The 21,614-nt window shown below is 41.8% G+C and overlaps 1 protein-coding gene across 4 annotated transcripts; it reads left to right on the top strand.

Annotated features, from left to right (window-relative positions):
• Positions 1-323: 323 nt before the first annotated feature.
• LOC111935810 (uncharacterized) lies at positions 324-16,789 on the top strand. Of its 4 annotated transcripts, XM_086851679.1 has the most exons (10): positions 343-467; positions 4,762-4,972; positions 5,261-5,478; positions 5,673-5,807; positions 8,856-8,925; positions 10,402-10,632; positions 10,744-10,906; positions 11,815-12,766; positions 14,233-14,384; positions 15,957-16,073. In XM_086851679.1, exons 2-6 carry the CDS (start codon positions 4,921-4,923, stop codon positions 10,467-10,469), a joined length of 543 nt encoding a protein of 180 aa, XP_086707805.1. In that variant the 5' UTR covers positions 343-467; positions 4,762-4,920; the 3' UTR covers positions 10,470-10,632; positions 10,744-10,906; positions 11,815-12,766; positions 14,233-14,384; positions 15,957-16,073. The 4 variants fall into 4 exon arrangements, 3 of the variants coding, with proteins under 3 accessions (XP_086707804.1, XP_086707806.1, XP_086707805.1); XM_086851678.1 differs by lacking the exons at positions 10,402-10,632; positions 10,744-10,906 and having other exon boundaries at positions 324-467; positions 14,521-16,789; XM_086851680.1 differs by lacking the exons at positions 10,402-10,632; positions 10,744-10,906 and having other exon boundaries at positions 333-467; positions 5,772-5,807; positions 14,233-16,269.
• The last annotated feature ends 4,825 nt before the right edge of the window (positions 16,790-21,614 follow it).

Below are 21,614 nucleotides of genomic sequence, written 5' to 3'. Positions count from 1 at the left end.
AGCTTCCAAATACAGCAGTGACTCAGTTTCTTGGGTTTGCAGTAATTTCAGTTTAGTTTTTCACTGCAGACTGTTTTCCTCAGCTAGTTTTCTAACCAGGCTCTGCCCTCCAAACCCTGAAAATCACATTTTACACCACAAGACCCCTCCTCTCTCCACTGCAGCGCTTGCATTTAGTGCAGTTCTCTCTGGAGTTACTCATTTGCCTTGGTTATTATTGAATAAAACCTTCTTTCACCACCAGCTCCTTCTGCTTTGTTCTGTCAGCAGTGGAATCCAATGTTTGTGAGGTAATTGCAGCTTCTGTGACCTGTGATGTGAAAAGTGGCAACAGTGTGGAATGAAACTAAGAGCATGCATTGGGCACTGAGAAGGGAAAATGTACCTGTTCACAGACAGTCAACAAAGAAAGGACAAAAATGAAAAAAATTGGGGTTTAATAGTCTGGTAGTGAGAGCAATATGGAGGTGAGTCTCTGTCCTCTGCTGCAGGTTCAGGCTGAGCTCCACCAGGGTCCTGGCACCCCCCTGGCTGGTGGCATGTCAGAGGCCACCAAGGACATCTCAGCTTTGAGTGGTTGACCCTGTTGATGTCTACACCAGTTAGCTCACCTTTGGAGACTGATGCTTCTAAAGGAAAGCAGACCCTGGGATGACTGGCATCCCTGTAAGGGACTTGTGAATTTTGCAAAGTACTCTACCCTGCTTCTGACAACAGCATCACTTTTTATCACTTTGCTTGCTTTAGTGTAGCTCTCCTATAAGTTTTGGGGTCAAATGGGCCTCAAATGTCCCCTGACCCAAAGTGCTTTTCCTTCACTTTGTGTCACAAGCTGTTAATGTCACATCCTTCTGTTGCAAAGTGATAAATCACTGCTGCCTTCTGACCATGGAGACATTGGAAGGCATGATTAATATCTTGTTGTTGCTGGCTGGCAGCAGGTTTTTGGTACATTGAAGGGAGCAAGCTTTGTAATGAGTTAATATCCCCTTGTTCATAAGCTTAACATTAAACACGTGCTTAATAAATTTGTTTTCTTAAAGTGGGACCTGCAGTGAGTGACTGAGAGCTGGACTTTTCTAGGCTCTCAGCTTTCACTGACTCTTTCTATAATGCTGTGGAAAGTAATTTTAATGTCTCCAGGATGTAAGTTTACCCAGCTGTAAAATTTGGTATTATAAGGCTTGCTTACTTTACAGCTGAGGTTTAATTCAATAATGTTTGTTGTGAGTGTCAGATCTCATCTAGGAAGTATAATAGGAAAGGTGTTATAAATGGGCAGCATGAAGGGATGTCCATTAGCAAAGTCATTGTTGTAAGAAAAATCTTGCTGGAACAGAACACAGAAATCAAACAGTAGCTGACAAAATCAGATAATGATCTTGCCTGTAAAATGTAACCTTTCAGGTAATGAGATGAAGGTGTTAGGAAGGGAATTGATGTGTCAGAATGTTGGGGGTTGGGTGTCCTTCCTTTTGTTCCTTCTCACCTAAGGATTTTTTTGCCCATTAGTTTTGGGGTAAACCTGACTGATGGTACTTATTGGGTGCTTGAGAAACACAGGGAGTTTAGGTGGGCGCAGGGGGGAGGGCAGGGGTAGCTGGGGGCTGGCTGGTTTCTTGGGCTGGAGAGGGAGACACGGTCTGAGAGCTGCTGTGGCTGGGAGAGGGGAATTCACCATCAGCCAGACGGAGCTGCTGCTTCTCCTTCTCCCCTCTCCACTGATGGGCCTCGCACCCCCTGTCCTGCCGGGACGTGTGGCAGTGCCAGCCACAGAGCTGCTGATCCACCTCAGGCACCAGCCCAGGATCTCAGCTCATCCCTGCTGTTCCACCTCAGGCACCAGCCCAGGATCTCAGCTCATCCCTGCTGTTCCACCTCAGGCACCAGCCCAGGACCTCAGCTCATCCCTGCTGTTCCACCTCAGCCACCAGCCCAGGATCTCAGCTCATCCCTGCTGTTCCAGCTGAGTGTTCCTCAGAGCCCTGCAGGAGCACCAGCACTGACTGCCCGAGGGGTTTGTGAGGCAGAGCCTCTCCTCCATCCCTTCCCATCTCACCCAGAAGGCTCTCACGGGCTCCCTGGCTCTCTTCTGTTGTTAATGCCAAAGTTATTGTTGTTTGTGTGCCTTGATATAAATATCAGTAAAGAACTGTTATTCCTATCCCCAGATCTCTGCCTGAGAGCCCCTTGATTTCAGAATTATAATAATTTAGAGGGAGGGGATTTACATTTTCATTCCCAGGGAGGCTCCTGACCTTCTTAGCAAACACCTGTCTTCCAAACCAAGACACAGAATGAAAACCATCACTAACTGCCTGGAACTGGTCTGCATGCCCAACACAACCCCCATCCCACCACCACTGCTGTTGGGATGTACCTGCCTGGCACCTGCCCAGCCCTTTGCCCTCTGCACTTCTCCAGGTGAAGGTGGCAGGAAGAGTTTGCAGGGTGAAGCAGAAACCACCTGTTGGGTTGGGAAATCTGCCTGCTGCACACTCATCTAGACCACAAAAACACCAATGAGAGCAATACACTTGTTTTAGCTCAGCTGCCCTCTGGCAGCTTTGTTATGCTTAGCAGCCCCGTTGAGCAGTGTGTGTAGTTTGTTTTAAGTGCACATTTATCATCTTCATGGGTGATTTATAATATGAAACACATTCAGAGAATAAGAAATGTGGTTTGTCCTGCCATAAAGGTTTTTGTTTGTTTTTGTGTTCTAAGTGCCTGTTCAGTGCAGAACGGATCACTGGGGGGTTTGTGGGAGGTGGTGCTTTGCTGAAGGCTGTTGGTTTTTATTAAACTCCTCTGTGTTTTGTTCAAGGCTGGAGGACAGCCAAGCTGGGCACTATCTTGGCTGGCACATGGAAAAATTTTTTGCATCAAGGTGCCCAAAGTCCAAAAAGTAATAAGGTGATGAGGGATAAATTGCTGTGAATATAGGTGACAATAGAAAATGGCCAGCTGTTGGCAGTGTGCACTGGGTGAAATCCAGCTGTGTCACACCAAGAGTCTGATTCCATCGTGGACAGGAAAATGTTCTGGAGTGGTTGGGGTAGCCATTCTTGCTTTTCTTCATCACTCAGGTGTAATCATTAATCTACAAACTCTAGCTAATGATATGAGAACCCCATTTTGACTGTACCAGAGATGGTGTGGAACTGGTGCATGTGCAAGCCAATGTGTCTCCCCAGGACTGCTGCCTGCAGAAGCAAAAGCTCTATCAAATGCTTTAACCAAAGAGGTTCTATCTCTAATTTGGCCAACAATTACCTTGTGGCATGGAAACCCTGAGACCAGATAGATCTTTCTTATCCTCCAACACTTAGTGACTTTCCTGTCTTAGGTGTTTTTTTTGTTTCCTGGTTTCACAAACAGAAGTGCCTTAGTCCAGGTGAGTATTTTAGATTTATTTGTGAACCATATGGTGTTCAAATCTCTTGGTGTGAGTTGTACTAATGTCCAGAAGCTGTAGATGTTTAAATTATAATGATCAGATCTGTCAGTCTGGAAAAGGTGCTCCAAGAGAAAAACATCCTTCTGGTTCTGCTTTTCCAATGAACTCAACAGCTACTTGCACTTACTGTATATTACAGTCATTTTTTAGTTTTATATTTCATGTTTCTACTACATAGCTCTTTGTTTACAGTGTTAGGAAAATGTGGCCCACTTCTCAAAAATTAAGGGCTTCTAAGGGTTTCAATTAAACCTGACTTTCTAAAAGAATTTCTTCTACTAAGGGTCACATCCTCTGCTTTTCTTTCTCAGTCTCTCCAGAGTGGAGAGATCTGCTGGGAAAGAACTGCACCACTGACTTTGATAGTTGTCATATTACTTTTGTAAGTGTCTCCTCTGTATATTAATCTTCCCATTGCATGTTGACACAAGCCAGGGACTCGGTGGCTGGGATGGAGGGAGGAGTTCCTCTGTGCCTGCCTTTGCACAGGGCTGTGATGGGGACGTTGCAGACTCCAAAAGCTGCTGGCCAGGGACATACTGAGGGGCTGGGCTCAAATATGCCTGACAGATCCTGTGTAAATGCCCTTCAGCCAAGCCTCCCTCTCACACACAGTGGGTAGGATAAAAGATGGTAAGTGGATAAGAGAATGACAAGCTAAATAAACAGACAAACATAACAAGTTTAAATTCAGCCAGGGCTCAGACTTCAATCTGAGAGCACAATGCATTTCATTGCATTAAAGGGCAAGGGATAGGACAGGTCTCATCTCTTTCACAAGTGTAGCACACTGGACATGGAGATCAGTCAGATCCCTCTGTGTGTGAGGAAAGGGCTGGGCCAGCAGGGCCCTTTAGTGACACAGAGCAAGACCCAGAGCAAGACCCAGAACTGAACTGTGGATACAGGGGCCTGGCACATGTGAAATCTGCCCTCTGGGGATGATGCTGATCCCTGAATGAGGAGCTTTGGCTGTGTCCAGAGGCAGAAAGCAAATGGGAATGCCTGGCTATGCCAGAGGCATGGTGTCCAGCCAAAGTGATTTGCAAGAGATGTCTTAAAACTGAAGATGAATCAAAGGTCTTGGAGCTCAGGTATGGCCTGAATAATGTTGCTGCTAAAGGGAATACCACAGAGCTCTGACCAACAATTCCTTATGCTGTTTCTCCCAACATTGCTTCTACCCTGGCAATCTGTTCAAAGGTGCTGCTGCTTTTTGTGCTTTTTTCCTCATTTATTTTGAATGTTGCCTAATGTTTATCTCACTATCCAACTGACCTTTCACTTTTGCTCTTCGTCTTCAGACAATCTCTGGATTCACTTTGTCCTTGGTGAGTGGTGTTGGAGAGCTCACGTGTGCCTCCCAGTCTGTCTGTGCTGTTCATCCTGTTTCATGGGAGCACTGAAGAGTCTTCAGCTGCCAGCCTGGCTCTTTCCTCTTCCCAGCCTGTCAGGGACCAGCAATGCCCATGAGCAGGTTGTCAGAGGTGAAACACAAACTTTTATGCACTCTCTGTAAGTGTTAATGAACCTTGCAAAGCAAAAGCTCAGTGAAGTATATCAAGCCCCAGCTGTTTTCCCAGGGGAAGATAACCTGGCAGAAATAGCATTGCTATTTGCAGAAATTTTCTTCCATTTCTAAGGCTGGTGTGGATATATAGGAGGTGCTTGCAGAGGGAGATGCTTGCAAAGGGGTTACTAGCCCTGGTGCACTAGGTTCCTTCCAACATGGTGATGTTTCCTTTTAAAAAATGTCTTCTTTACTCTCTTTTTCTTATTTTTCTTTTAAACCCCTGTTCCTAGTCACTGCCCTCTATCTCCCTCCAGTATTCTTTCTGATGTCCAGGAGGAGAACCCAGTTTTATCCACCACAGAGGGGCATAGTCACAGAAACACAGAGTGGGTCAGGTTGGAAGGGACCACAGGGGATCATCTGGTTCAACCTCCCTGCTCAGGCAGGGCCTCCCCGGGCACACAGCACAGGATTGCAGCCAGATGGTTCTGCAATATCTCCACTGAGGGTGAGTCCCCAATCACTCTTCCCACAGTCTGATTTTGGAACCAGTTTATGAGTCTTTACTGGGCACAATCAGGTTTCCAGTAGCGTATCTCAGTTTTTTCTGGATTTGCCATCTCATGGAACAGCGAGAGGTTTTATTGTTTAATATTATTCAATTTCTGTTAAATAAGCAGTTTTTCCCCACTTTTCTCCAAGGAAATCTTTTTCCCAAACCAGCTGGGGGAGGGACAGCTTGAATTTGTTTTCTGGAGGGACCCCCTTCAGAAGTTCTCTCCCAAATTTGCCCTAAACCAGGACACACTGCTAGCCTGGCTGCTTGCAGCTCTCTTGGTGAGTATCTGTTGTGTAAGTTAAGATGGACATCTTTATTTAAGTGCAGGGAAGAGGCAGGGTTATGCTCTTATAAGCTACCCACTAGTTCAACTGTTGAAACAAAAAATTTCCTTGATTCACTCTAATACTTAAGACAACAGGAAGCCCTTTAGTTCTTAGAGGAAAAATATGTTCCAGCTTTATATAAAATATTTTTAGCATCACAAAAGATCTACTATCTTCAGTTATTTCTTTACAGTTATGAAATGTCACCGTTGCAATTTTTACATTGGTTATTTCCACAGAAATAGAAGATAAGATATTTATTTCTGGTTCTGTTTTGTTTTAGTAAATTGCAAGTTGCGATTTAAGTTTCTGCGTTCAGGTTTATTTCTGTCTCCCATTGGGATAATATAATCAACAATAACTACTATTGCTTTCATTTTTCAGAGAGGATTGATTTACCCGCTCATCTATATATCCTGCATGAAGTTACATTAAATACATATTTTAAATACATGTTTTGATAGTTCCTTTAACATCAAAACAATATTGTTTTGTACAAGAACCAAAGATGAGAAATCCCAAAGGTGTATTTCTTATTATACAAATTTCCAGGCAATAAATGAATGTGTACCCTTTAAGTGAGGATGAATTCTAATCTTTTTTCTGCAGATGAAGTACCCATAGACTAGTCATAAGACTGAAAAAGGCATCTATGTCCTTCATCTTATGACATCTTATGTAATATCTGACTGGGGATCACTAGATGGACTTCAACACATTTTGGATGGATTTGATGGGCCATATGTTTAAGATTTGCTCATGGAGCCATATGTTGAAAACTTCCCCAAATGCTGCTACTTCTTATTTTTAGGCTGTTTATAAGTTTTAAGAAAATGTCAGTCTAATGGTGTCACCCTTGAAACTGTGCCAAACATGTTGTAGCCAGCTACTTCACAGTGACCCTAAGGAAATGGAAAATGTAGGAGTAAATGTTAGGGAAGCAGAGAGAAAAGCCAGGCAAGTGACTACAGGGAGGAAAATGAAGACAAGTGTTTGGAAGGTGCTGTGATTATTATCTTTCTCTTTTCTTGGTAATAATTGTGCAAAAATTTTAATTCAGAAAGGGAGGATATTATAATTAATAACCAAACTGTAATCTCTCTGTATAAAATGTTGCAGATCATCAGCATTACAACTCTCTCCATATGCACACCACTATAATTTTATATTCTCATCTTTAGGGTTTGTTCATGTTCTTGCATGAATTAAGTCTCTTTCTGTAGAAATTATTAGATTCTTTTAAGGTTATCACCTTCCTTTTGAGCAAAACAGATTTGAGTTGAAACTCAGAAATTATCAGTTGTCATTTCCAAAGTGGCATTCTCTGGTGATCCATGCTGGACCAGTTGCAAGACACACAGATAAAGAGGTGATAGGAACTCCCTCCCACACCTGCATGTGCTTGCAGTGACTATTGAAACTGAATGAATAATGCAAAAATGTGTCTTCTCCATTTCCTGCTCAAGAGTACAATATATGCTCACACTGGGTGAGAAATCCCTTTTTCCCCTCTTTGTGCAAGTACTGAGCAACTTATACTGAAACTTAAAGTTAGCAACACAAAAGTGTGCAAAGGAAATCACTTTCTGAACTCAAATATATTAGAATATTAACCATGGCATGTAAAATGTCTAATCCCTCTATCAGTGCTGAGTCTTTAGTCCAAATGTTAAGTGGAAATTCTGTGTGCAGAATTTAGACTGAAGACTTGAACCTGATAGGGGATTATCTATCTGATATAACAAAGAGAAATACCCAGTGTTGATAGGGTTAACAGTTAGAAAAACTTTCTGGAGGGAGATTTAAAAGCTCATGCTTCTGTATCTAAATAAGTATTTGCCCAGGTCTGGGCAAGCAAACATAGAATTAGAGAATGGTTTGGGTTAGAAAGGACCTTAAAATTTATCTAATTCCAATGCCCTACCATGGGCAGAAACACCTTCCCCTAGACCAGGTTGCTCCATGTCCAGCCTGGCCTTGGACACTTCCATGGATCCACAGGCAGTCACAGCTTCTCTGGGCACCCTGTGCCAGGGCCTCACTGCCCTCACAGGGAAGGATTTCTTACAAATCTCTAATCTAACAGTGCCCTCTGTCACTGTGAAGCCATTGCCCCTTGCCCTGTCACTCCAGGCCCTTAACAAACTTCAGTACAGAACTGACACAGCACCTGGCTAATGGCTCTGGTTCAAGTGGGATATCAACTGCAACGCTGATGAAATGAGGTTTAATACAAGAATCAGTTAATAGTTAAGTGTACAGTGCTCTCTGTGCCCTCCACACCAACACCAGAGAATCAACACTCTGCTTTTGTGTCTGTCTGACTGAAGCAGCCTGAAGATAATTTTTCAGGAGTGAGTTAGAGCCACCACGGCACAATTAGAACACTGTCTCAACGTATCAAGGCCTCCAATGTGCAAAATATTTTGCAGTTTTTCTTCCAGTATCAAAGTTAATGTCAAATTACATTTTTTTGAAGCTTAAGCACGTTTCAAGCACTCTCCATCAGACTGATACATCTGAACAAACAGAAAAAATTAATTTATAGAGCTGTTAGGCAGACATTTTTGGAAAACATAAAACATGATTGTGGTGGTTTCACACTGATTGACATTTGGGGAAATCTAAACCACTACAGTGATTTATCTGCTATTTTCTATAGCAGAGTGAAGCTTAACATGTTGTCTGCTGTACTGCTTTGTCCTGGCTGTCCCCCAGGGCTCCCTGGGGCTTGGCTGGTCCAGGATCTGACTGCCCAGTTCTGATAAAATTGGGAAGAAATTTACTTTTAAATTCAAGTCATAATTTATAATATCCTTAGGTAATCCTAGGAGGCTTTGGTGACTCTTCTGGGGTTAGCAGCTTTAAAAAGCCCAGAATCAAATCATATTCCATTAAACTCCATTAATACCAGTCAAACTATTTAAAGAACAGGTTTTGTTGTTTATGCTGTAAAAACACTATTCAGATATCTCTAATAAAGAAAAAAAATGGTTTCAGCTCCTGTTGCAGGAAAATCTGGCATTTCAAGATTCATCCCATGATGAAACTCAGCCCAGTAACGGAGCAGGTCAGTCCAAGTGTCACCATTCAACTCATCCAGCAACCCAGTATCAGTGCTGTTCTCCCCAAAAGAGCTGGTTAAAGGTCTGTAGGTCTGAGGGTACCTTTGGAAATGAGAGCTCTGACCATAAGGGCAGAGTGAAAGAAAGAAGGGGCTGGGACAGGAACCCTCTTTCCTCTTTGCTCTTGTGATGCATGGACCTGCTGGGTGCATGCTGTTTTGGGTGAGAATTGTTTAAGTTTTGTGCTACTGACCTGAAGGCAATTTTTTTCTCAGTCTCAGACCTGAGGGAAAACCCAGTGAGAGAAGTTGTGCTGGGAATTATATAATGGAATAAAGGTGTGTGTATCTATATATATTTATATATATACATGCAGCTCCTGAAAATCCTTTTACCTCATGCAGAGTTTGAGAACAGCCCTCCCAGACACAAGCTTTGATTTTATACCTTGGAGAGGCAGCACAGTGCAGGAAAAGCTCAGCTGAACCCAGAAGATATTTTGCAGCAGGTGCTTTCCATGGAGGCACCTCATGTGGGGGAGGCTCTGCAGGTCCCCCCTGCTCATGTGCCATGAGGTTTGTTTGGGCTCTGGGAACTCTGGCCAGATCATATGCTTCCCTGCTTGGTGCTTGGAAATTAAAGTCCTTTCATGTCTCTGGCTCAGTTTACTCAGCCACAGGACTATCTAGCATGTCTTGGATAAGGTTAGTGCAGCGTTCAGGAGGAGCTTCCCAGTACCCTGGGATGAGAGGTGCCACAAAAGTGGCAAGTACTTTCACATAATAAAGCACTTAATAACTAAGTGTGCCTCTCAGAGAAGAAAATCTATGAGGAACTTAGCAGTGGAGAGGGCACTTGGTTTTCTGTTGCTGTCAGTGCTCAGTGAATACCCTGGACAACTGTTTGAAACGAGTGTGGTGTCTTCCAGGGAGATCAGGCTACTTCCAGGCTACTGTTAACTTCTGAAGCTTCTGTTCCTATAACTTTTGACAGCTTATATCTGTCTCTATTTCTGTCATAATTATCCATTAGGTTTTGTCAAACTGTTCCAATTGCTATAGCAACTCTAATGAAATCTTGCTCTCTAAATAGCCATGCCAATTTTATCAGGTCAGAATCTACCCATTCCAACTAATTTGCTACCTTTTGAATGCACTTTTTCCTCAGTAGAGAGTTTGCAGTGAGAAGGAGCCCAAAATTATTAACCCAAATATTTTTTCTTTCTTTTCAGCTTAGACCAAATGTAGGATTTTTTTTTTCTTTTTAAAATCATGTGTGTAGTCCACTAATGTTTGTGGAAAGACAAACCCTCTGGAGAAGCAAGCCAAAGCCTGTCTCTTGTTCCTGTGTCCTGGTTTAGGGCAAATTTGGGGGAAAACCTCCAATGGAGCCCCCTCCAGGAAGAAAACACATGTCCCCCCCCAACCTGTTCAGGAAGAGATTTCTATGAGAGAAGTGAAAAAAACCTGTTTATTTAACAGGCAAAGCATTACCCAGCACCAGTGAACACTACCAGATTACAAAACCTCTCGCTGCTCTGAAGAGATGACAAATTCAGAGGGTCTCTTTCCTGTGGCTCCCGGTAGTCCATGGGTGCAAGCTCCCGGTGCTCCCTCGAGTGCCCAGTCCAGAGCAGGTTCAAATTGTTCCAAGGAAAGGGAAAGAAAACAGTCCAGGAAGACCTCTCTGCTCTGGCTAGCTGGAAAGCCAAGGTGATCTGTCCTTTGTCTGTCTGTGCTGTAGTCAAAACTCCCGATGTGGGGGGAGCAAGTACAGTCTGATAACAGACTCGGTGCTTCTTCTCCACTCACTTTTACTCTTAGATGAAGTTTTAAGGATACAAAACCTATTTCTGGGCTAGGTGGATGAATGGGGATACAACTTAACATCACAGTCACCCCAGGACATCCTGTGATGCTCTTGCTGGCTGACCTGAGGATTTGGATCAAGGCAATGAAAATTCACCATCACTACAATTCAGCATGTGTAAGATTTCTTTGAAATGTCATATAAATACAGGGAGACAATGTAGTGTGTATTTTATGACAAAATTTCTATTTCACTGCAGTAAGACCTGATCTGGCTTGAATTCAAGATCCCAACACAGCAATCTATATTATATTTATATTATATTTCACACCCTGAAGCACTTAGTCACCCCTTTCCCATGGAAATCAAGGACAGAATTTTGCAGTACCTTTGTTGGCATGTGAGCAGGTCTATAATTGAATAGTAAAGGTCTCTTTTTACTGCTTTCCTTCTGGAATAATATTTCCTGTGCAAAAGCAGGATTTTCTTCCATTTTCTGCCAATGAATGAGCTCTTTGCATTGATTAATTTAAAATAATTTGTTGAAGTTTATAGGTTGGAAGGAATAAGATGAAAGTAAAAGATGAGTGCCACGCTCTGCCCTGAGTTTCAGCTGCAGCCAAACAGCACCAATACGATATTCCACAGCTGGACAGAGATGAAATTATTCTCTTTGGCTGGACAAAGAGTTTTTTTTGCTAAACGAATGACTGAAGCCATGCCTATCAATGACATCACCTTAAAAATAAAACAACCATATTTCACTAGTTTTGAACAGAAAGCAGGGAAATGTGGAATGAATTCAGCAGCTGAAATAGTCTGCCTGATATGTATTAAGGTACTTGGAAAGCGTATTGTGAAACTTCCATTATATCTTCCTACATTTTACATGAGCAGACACCTTTCTCTTGCCTAGCTTGTATATGTTTCTCTGCAAAAGGAAATGAAAAACTTTTTCCTTGCTATTGGAGAAAAATGGTCGAACACCCTCTGAGACTGCAGCTATGTCCCCAAATCAGAAAACTGACTAATAAGCACAATGCTATGAAGTCTGGGCTAAAGTACTATTTTCATTTTGTTTGCAGACCCTCATCAATTTCAGCTCTGGAATTTCATTAGGCGTGGAATTTTTGAAGATATTCAAGGGATGGAGTGGAAGCAGAGAGCAAAGTTTTGCTAATACACCTGCAAGTTTCATGCTTCACATTTTCCCCTGTTGCTCATGTGCTGTGCTGCCCTGTGGGCCTTTTCCCACAGCTCTGGTGGTACATTGTGTTGATTGTGTGCACTCTGACCCCTGTGCTGGCGGAAGACTCGGCAAAATCATTTGGGAGTGGAGGTTCAGACTGGATATTAGGAAAAATTTTTATACTGAAAGACTGATTAAGCATTGGAACAAGCTCTCCAGGAAAATGGAGGAGTCACCATTCCTACAAGTGTCCAAAATATGAATAGAGATGGCAATTTGTGGTATGCTTTAGTGGGCAAAGTGGTATTTCATCAAAGATTGAACTTAATGGTCTTGGAGATCCTTTCCAACCTTAATGAGTCTATGATTCACTGACCCAGAAGATGTCATAACCCAAATGTCATCGTCATCCTCCGTAGAATCTTGCCCTGTACTCTCAAATAGGCATGAGGAGCCTGGGAGGAAGGAGTGACACTCAATTTATAATGGTAAAGCATGATCAGAATGCAGCAGGACTCAGTAACAGAAGTAAAGCTGGGCTGGAGAAGCAAGGGGATGTCAGTAACCTGATGGAAACGAGGAGTCTCTTGCCTGATGACAAGAACCCCTCCAGCTGCTAACTTTGATGAAGCTGCCCTTGGTACAGCACTCACCTGGCTGCAGCTGTTTTTAATTTCTTCCACTCTCTGCTGAGATTTCTATCACCCACCCACACATCCTGTATTTAACCAGCACACAGAGCTTTCTTGAGATCAAGATTTGTATTCTTCTGGGGACACACCATGTAAATACCACCCAGCCAAAGTCTGACTCTACTGAAGTGGTGCATTTGTTGGAAGATGGTGCAGGTAAGCATATGTATTTTGAAGAACTCCACACCTTAAGAATTGCCAAAACCATTATTATTTTACATTGCAAACTGGTAGCAACTCATCGAATGAAAGGCGAAGGCTGGGGGCAGAGAGGGTCAGATTTCTCTGTGAGAGCAGATGCAGAGAGAAAGGTCTGCAGGGAAAAGTCAGGAGGATAATGTCTCAAATCAAAGCAGAGTCTGATTAAATTGGGAATATTTTGATGTTGGGGTGATTTGAGTATAAGAGATAACAAAAACCTGAAAAATATCTCCAGAAGCAATGTACAGATTCAAATGAGGATATTTTAGTGACTGGAAAACACGGTCTGCAGTGAAAGACAGGAGTCTGATTCCAATACCAGGAGGTTGGCAGTACCCCAATGATTGGTGTGGTTAAGCCAAACTTTGAAATTCATCTTAGAAAACCACACTGCCCTAAATCCTTTTTTTCTCTACTCATGTGTTCAATTAGAAATTTGTTCACTAAATATTTTATAATAATCTCTTGTCACCTCAGAGTCTTACAGGAATATGCTAGTACTTGGGAACTTTGCTTCCCTGTGTTAGGGGAATTTTGATTCCTTTTGTGAGTTTCCTGAGCTTATTATACATTTAATAAGCTGCTTTGGCTGACTACATCATCTGAAATTTCTGCAGTTAGAAAATGCTGCTCTGCTTTAGCTTCTGCTGATCTTGACAACCAACCTGCTCACATCACTTAAATCACTAATCCCATGAAATAACTCAGTGTCACTCTCTAGAGTACATAAAAAACCCCAAACAAAACCCTCATCTAAAATGTGATGTCAATCACAGAGAACAGTTATACATTAAATTTTATCGACGGGGAAAGAAAAAGCCCAAACCTCTCAATTTCCCTCATAAAAATCTCTTTAGTTGTGAGTTTTCAGAAAATGCTGTCTAATTCAATGCATTCATGATGTTAAATTACCATTTTCCTGTAACTCTTCTGTTACCCACAGCCATTAAATCTTCCTCAGCCTATGCCTGCCTCCTCCCAGATGAAGGTGGTAGCATTTCTTCCTCTCCAAGCCACAAAGTGATAATTTATTAACAGCATTTTATTATTTTTTTTTTTTGAAAAGCACTACAGAGGAATTGAGACATCTCCAGTATTGAGATTACTTGAAAACAAATGTTTTGCTGGCTAAAATAATTCCCTTGGCATTTTCCCTTTGCAAAACCACATTTACATTTCTACTCTTATTTAACTAGAATTTTTTCCACATCTGTTGCAAGAAATTAAGGGTTCATTTTCTGGAAACTGTGTTTCTGGAGACAACTTCTGAAACTAGGAACATCTTCCCAGCAAGGAGGCCTCTACCCTGTACACCCTCTGTCTCTCCAGGAATCCTTTGGGATGTAAAAGTTATCTGGGGGCAAGTTTCTCATCATCCAGACTTCAAGGGACTTGTGTTCAGCTTCTTTTTCCTTCTTAAGTCGGCAGCTGAGCACAGATGTCTGGATTGGCAACAATTCTGAACCCAATTAACCCAGTTAATGGCACTGCAGCCCTTCATGAAGTGAGGGATTATTGCAAGCAGACCTGACACAGCCACTCACCCATCGTGTCCCTGGGAAAGCAAGTGGAGGTAGGAGCAATCAAGTGATTAACTGTTATAATATCATAAATGAAGCACCAGTAGGAAGTTTACCAGAAAAAGACCTAATCTTCATCTATTTCTCTGTCCCATGTTTGGCAATATGTTACTATATTGCATAAAGCAGTCTAAATCCAGAATCTGGGCAGCAACTTCAGAAGGAGATGTGAACATGAAGCAAAATGAGAAATTCAGGAGGTGTAACCCTGCCAAGGGGCATTCACTGAAGTGAATGTGTGGCAAATTCAAATCAAACTGCTCAAAAATTTCACTGGCTCTGCATCCCTGTGATGGTGGGTCTCGTGGATATTAGACCAGAACAGCAAGCTGGAGCAGCCCAGAGCTGTAACCTGTATGGACTAGACAACCTGAGGTGTGCTGATTTGCAAGATTACACTTACAACCTGCTATTGCAAATCAGTGACTTGTTTCTCAGCTTCACAAGGACTGCAGAAAGTAGGTGAAAGCAAATTTTTTAGGTAGGTCTTCCTGCAATTCCCTCTATCTCCTCTGTCTGGTCAACAACAGCTGCAGCTTATGTGTGTTACTGATAGATCCCTGCAGTTTTACACAAGTGGTTAATATAATTTTCCTCAAATTAACCAGCTCAGGACTCTTGCCACCCTTTTCACTTGTTCAATTTCTCCCTGGAATTAAGCATTTTTTTTTCTGTGCTGTCACATGAGGCCCATTTTCCTGAGGGTTAACCTGAGCAGTGGAGTGTTGACGGAAATGGCACAGTTAGGGAGCAAACTGCTGTTGCAGAAAGAAATGTTAAAGCCGTATTTCAGAAGAGATTTTATGAAAACTACAGATAATATCCTGGCCTGTGTTGTCTATTCAGATAAAATTGAGTGTAATCCTATCCCTAGCACTATACCACTAAACGTATTTAAAGGAAGAGATTTATTTCCTCTCCTATTACCCTTCTTTTCTCCTTTCCTCTTGCACTCCATGCTACTTAGAAGTTCAGAAATGAATAGTCTAACAAGAAACTTTTGCTCTCCCCCTCATCTCTGGGAAATTTCTGGGATAATGTTCACGTATTTCAATGCTTCCTTCCCTCTACTATTATGATTCAGGACTTCAGGGATCTGTTTTGTAGGCAGGCTTTAAAGGTTACTCCCTTTAGTACCTTAATACCTCTTACTCTAAAGTTTTTCTGCCATTTTTTCTCTTAGAAGTCTTCAATTTTTGTTTTAAATGACAAATACCTCTTCTAGCCCTTCTGAAGAGACCTCATTGCTTTTCCCTGCTTTTCCAGCTCTTTGTGGTAACACATCCCATTTTGATCACAACTAACTACAGCAATTATTATAAATTCTTTAGATGTTCTGTTAATTTATAGCAATGGGTGCTGGCCATGGTCAAGTAGGTCTTTCTGCATCTTCATCAAAATTCAAGCTGGACCCTATTCTTGGTATTTTGAATAATTTTTTTTTTGAATAACTGTGAAACTGAATTTTGCCAGGACAATAATGCTCATTATGTAAATTCTAATCCAGAACAGGCAGCATCATATGGGTTTTGAGCTGACAATTTTCTCTGATTCTCTGCCTTCAGGACAGCATGATCCACCACTTCCTGCTGAACTGAGATTTCTGTATCACTTATCCCTGTGACAAGGGAAGAATGTAATACATTTAATATTTGAATTAATAAAATTTGAATTGATAATTAGTTGCTTAGTTACATATGTCATGAAGGAAAAGCAGTAATATTGCATGATTTACGTGACTGACAGTTGAAATATTAAGGCTTGAGTATTGACTATGCATGCCATGTTTACATGAGCTATTATCTACAGGGGGAATGTCAAGAATAAATCCAACATCTTCTCTTGAACATTTTTAAGCAAATAAATTATTAGTCTGAATACTTGGCTGTGTTTCAGGTTTAAATCTCTAAGTGTTGTTGAGCACAGGGTGACTCTTGGCTTGAAATTTTCCCACTGTGGTGACAGACAGATTCTGCTCTCTAAATCCTGCATATTAGAGTGAGAGTCTGTACAGGGACAAAGTGCTTTAGGAAGGGAAAGGATTAACTATTGAAGTAAAATACCTTCAGTTCCTCAGGAAACAGTGAAAACACATTTCCTCTGGTATCCTGTACAAAATATCCCTAGGAAAATAGGAGAGGCTTTTCTCCAGAAGAGCAATACTTGGGAAGCTGAAAAAGAAATGCCTTCACCATAACAAATGTACAGCAGTACTTAAAAAGACTTCTCCTTTGGTGTGTCTCTGTTGGACCCACACCCTAAACTCCACCCTTGCTCTACCCCATAAAACCCACCACCCTGCCTTTGTTCTGGGGTCTTTGTCTGTGGTGTATGTTTGGTTAAATCCTGTGTTGGTGACACCCCAATAAAGGGATTCCTGAGTTTAACCAAATGGAAACCTGTCTTGTTGATTTCCCATGCTGGTCACTGGTAGCTGCACCCTCCCTGGACACGACTCTGCTGCAATGTGATGCAGCATGGGATGATGCTCTAGTACAGCTGCTTGCAACGCTGGCAGCTTACAGAAATATTCATAAGGCACCCTGAGCCTAAAAACGGCTTGGTAACCTATGGGAGCTCTTCAGCAGCTTCTGTTGAGTGCACAATTTGCTTGACAAATCTCATCTTACTTACTGTGTGTGAATTATCTACCAAAAAAAAAGTAGCTTTTAAAAGCATTGGTTAGCTTTAAATAATTTCTCAGATCTGTATAGATTTTCTCTGTTTCTCTGTGGCTGTTTCATGCCAAGGTAGCTAATGCAGAAGGAATGTGCTGGGCTCCTGGTAACCCCTCATTCCTTGATTGGCCATAACCCTTGGAAGCAAAATTTGTTGCATATGTTTGGCTTCAGAAATGTCTTTCAAGAAATGCTTCCAAGTTTTCTGGGCAGGTCTGTGGCTGTCTCTGGTACTCTGGGCACCCCAGGCACCCCAGGGACCTGGATCCATCACCCTGGCCCAGCTATGGGACTGTGAGTGGACAGGGAGCCACAAGTCCTCACAGGGGGTGGGGCTGAGAAGGAAAAGTACAAAATTTGGCAATAGTTTTGCTTATATAAGCTCAGCACCAGGTTTGTGTAATCATTTTAAAGCAATTTTGATTCTTACCCTGCTGTGTTACACAGTTTGTATTTAAGCTATTTTAATTAAATTTTATTATATTAAGGGCAACTAACACACAAAAAATGATGATTCAGATAAGGCTATTTGCTTCCATGATTTTTACAAGGAGCATTATTGCTGCCACACTGTAAAGGAGTGAAGGGCAGTTAGCAAACTGATTAACAACATAAATCTCCATTCCTTTTTAACTCTAATAGCTATTTTTGACAGCACTACCAGTAGGTATTAGGTTTTAGTTGGCCATCAGGTTAGTGATTTTGGGGTTTTTTTTCTTTGGTGGCTTTTATTTTATTATATTTATTTGATTTTTTTTATGCACCAATTTTTATTTCTGTACTGCTATCCCTGCCCCAGCAGTATTAACTGGTCAGCCACAACTTTATTTTCTCTCATTATGAGCAGGAAGGAAGGTCTGTGACAAAATGCCCATCTGGAAAAACTCTTTAGTACTAAGACATGGATTCATCCCATGAACACTGTGACATTTAATTTCCCTTCCTCTCCCTCTGTCCTTCTCACTATTGTGTCTCTGACCACTCTCTATAATTGAGATATGAAATAAGGGAAGATTTCTCTTTCCAAGTAAAATGAGATGAAATGTTCCTCCTTTGAGTCCAGGGAATCGTTACTTTAATATTTTTTGTTTGATATAGCAAATCTGTCCGCAACAGAAGGGCACTGCTACAAGCTGCATTTGTGTCCTGGGCCATCTTCTTTAACTCTCTCATTGTGAGGGATCATTTGTAAGACAACAGGAAAAGTCCATTTTCCCTCTGGAAGGTTTTTCAGCTCTTGAATTGGTGATTTTTTTTCCTCATTGCCTGTCATAGGCTGTTCATCAGCTCCTGCCTGAATTGCAAAGTGATTTTGAAATGTCTCAGCAACTCACAGACACCATGCCCTTGTACCAGGGGAAATCAGAGAGTATTTACTTCCTCAGATACTTTCCCTCATAATGTAATCATGAAAAAGTGCAGCTTTTCAACAAGGATTTAAAATACTTGTTGACACAGCAAGGAAGGTCTGTTCAGGTTTTTGTCCTGGTGATGCTTAGAGTCCTTAGGGGCTGCTGTATTCCTCAAGAGTCTAAACTTGGAAGATTTTAAAGCTCTTTGTGCTAATAATATTTGTCTTATAATGCTGTATTTAAAAAGGTAAGACTGAAGTGCAGCTGGGGAATGTTGTACCTGGAAGATTGCTTCTCCTATGCAGAGCAAAATACCGATTGTTCTTTATGATGCAAGGCTGCTTAACTAAAATTTGAAGTGGCATACAGTATTAGATTTTCTCAAGATAAAAATCTCACCGCTTACTTTTTGTGATGTCTTTATTCCAGTAGCATCAGAGCATCAAAACATTACTGCCTGCTGATCATCTGGTAAAAATTATCCAGCATGCCTTGAGTGAGACAAACTTGAGTGCATAAAAATGTTCCTGTTGTCAGTAAATCCTTCCAGTGATGGAGGCACTAATTTGGTTGCTTTAAACCTTGTTTGATTACAGAAAGGCTTTGGCAGCAGACCTGCAAGAACTAATTCAATATGATTCAGAAGACTCACTTACAGTATTTTTAGTTAAAATCAATGGGGATCAAGATTTTATCCTTCAAAGTGTGATGCACCTTATATTATGTGTGGATCCAGTGTGGGACTGAACTCACCTTGGGTTTGGTGTCAAAATTATCTGGATATATGAACACACTAGGCCAGCTCAGGGCTGTATGCTGGCACCAGGAGGGGAGAAATGAGACTGCACCAGGACCATGACTGCATTTTTTTTTTTTACAAGGACATGTAGTGACAGCACAAGGGGGAATGGCTTCAACCTGACAGAGGAGAGATTTAAGTTAAACATGGAGAAGAAATTCTTCCCTGTGATGGTGGTCAGGCCCTGGCACAGGTTTCCCAGAGAAGCTGTGGCTGCCCCATCCCTGGAAGTGTGCAATGCCAGGTTGGGCAGGGCTTGGAGCAATCTGGTCTAGTGAAAGATGTCCCTGCCCATGGCAGGGGGTTTGGAACTTAATGAGCTTTAAGGACCCTTCCAACCCAAACCATTCACGGATTCTATGATTTCCTGAGAAAAAGATATTTTCTGAAGCCTATGGTCAGGAATCATTTTAAAATATGTCTATTTTCTCACCTCACAGGTGGCTAAATGTGGCTGAAGAGATGTGGAGATTCCTGTCTGAAAGCTGTTCTCTCTCCTTTGCTGTGAGATATTTATAACAAAGTTTTACCCAGAAATTACTAAACAGCAATGATCCACTGTCCTGGTTTAGAACAAATTTGTGAGGAAACTTCCAAAGGGGTCCCTCTAGAAACCAGATTTAAGAGGCCCCTTCCCCGTGAGCAGAGCTGAGCTGATCACTACAAGAGCTGAAATCACATCTAAAAGAGCTGATCCCTTGAAGCCTCAGGCTGAGCTCACATGGGTTACCCCTGGCTGGAAATGCCTGTGACCCCTGGATGGCTCCTCCCTTGTGGGACCCCATCTGGGCAGTCTGCAGCAGCCAGGGGTTGGACAGACTCCCAGAAGCAGCCAACAGCAGTCCATGAGAAGGAATTTGGGGGAGCAAGTGCTGTTTCTGCAAACAAACTGCATGTTTTCTCCCCCCTGCTTCACGCTCAGAACCAGTATTAAAGGTGCAGAACTTAATATCCAGCATAAACAGAACACACTGTTGGGGATACAAAGCATCATGTAGTCACCCTAGAGCACGCATCCATCAGCCTCATGAGCCCTGGATTGAGGGGCCTGGCTTGTCCCATCCTGTTTTGTTGCAGTGATGTGTAGTGTGAGTGTCAGACTGCACACTGACCTAGCGACTGCTACGGTCAGTGTTGAGAAAAGGGGATTTAAAACAGGGATTGCTTGAACCTTCAGTTAATATGGGGCTCATGGCTGGAGCCATGGCTGGAAAGATCCACAGTGTATCTGTGTGTACGTGGAGGATAATGTTCAGAAAGTACAGGAGTGGTATTTTTAAAGGCTTTCTGGAAATTATCATCAAGATGACCAATTTAGAACAATTAGAATGACCAATTTAGAACAATTTAGAAAATGCAGCTGATTGTATTCTATGGCAAGAAATAGAGAAATGCTGTATTTACACACACACAGAGTGCATTGGCACAGCTAGGATCAAGAAGCCAGTAACAACTTAAAAAAAAAAATCGATGTGAAGGAATTTAAACCATTTCAATTACCATTCATGTTCCTTTGGTTTCAAACCTATTAGCAGACACCGGAGAATTAACAATTAGGTGTTCAGAGACTAAAGGATAAGTCAATTTAAGAATAAAGAGGTTGATTTTCCAGGAAAAGATATCAACAGAATCTCATTTAATTAAATTCAAACATTTAATTTTATTAGAGGTAGATTTGCTATGGTACATATCTCTGTTTATCCCTATAAAGGGACATTAAGGGCATTTTGCCATTAACTCTCTGCAAGGGAGGGTAAAATAGAAAATATAGCACAAAAATATCCTCTAAAAATTCTTATAAATCTGAAATATTATATTTACAGATTCCAGGAAGATTAGCTAACCATATAGCAACAAGGAATGCCCACCATTACAACTGACGGATATAAACACTTGGGAAAGGGTTCATCCATGTGCTTTGGTTTTAAGTTAAATATCAGAAGATGAGATGGAGAGAGTATAGGGCAATACTGGGTGTGTGTCCTCCTGTGGGTCACTGAGGTCTGGACACTCTGATACTGTATAACAAAGAGAAATCCTGGATTTGATCTGATCTGTATATATAGATAGTTTATATAAATACCCATATAAAGTATATATACACACAAAAAAAATTGAATTTATTTGGTGGTGGTGCTACTCCTGTGCTTTCCTGCCCAGTCCCACTTCCCCATGTCCCACTGGTACCTGGGCAAGCTGGGGGGTCACTGCAGCCCTCACCTTCAACTCAGCCCTCCTTGGTGCTCATAGTCCTCTGCAGCTGAGCACTGGGGAATGTTCTCATTCACTAAAAACTGCATTTTTGTGTGACATTTATTTCAGTTGTTTGCTCTTGTTGTCCTTATTTTCATTAATGAGAACACAAGGGCCTGTGCACCAATACTTAACTATGCT

This window comes from Cyanistes caeruleus, chromosome 15 (genome assembly GCF_971803275.1).
Source record: "Cyanistes caeruleus chromosome 15, bCyaCae1.hap1.1, whole genome shotgun sequence".
In the NCBI taxonomy this organism is placed as follows: Eukaryota; Metazoa; Chordata; class Aves; order Passeriformes; family Paridae; genus Cyanistes; species Cyanistes caeruleus.
The sequence above is the reverse complement of the archived record's forward strand: the minus strand, read 5'-3'. Positions and strand labels throughout refer to the sequence as shown.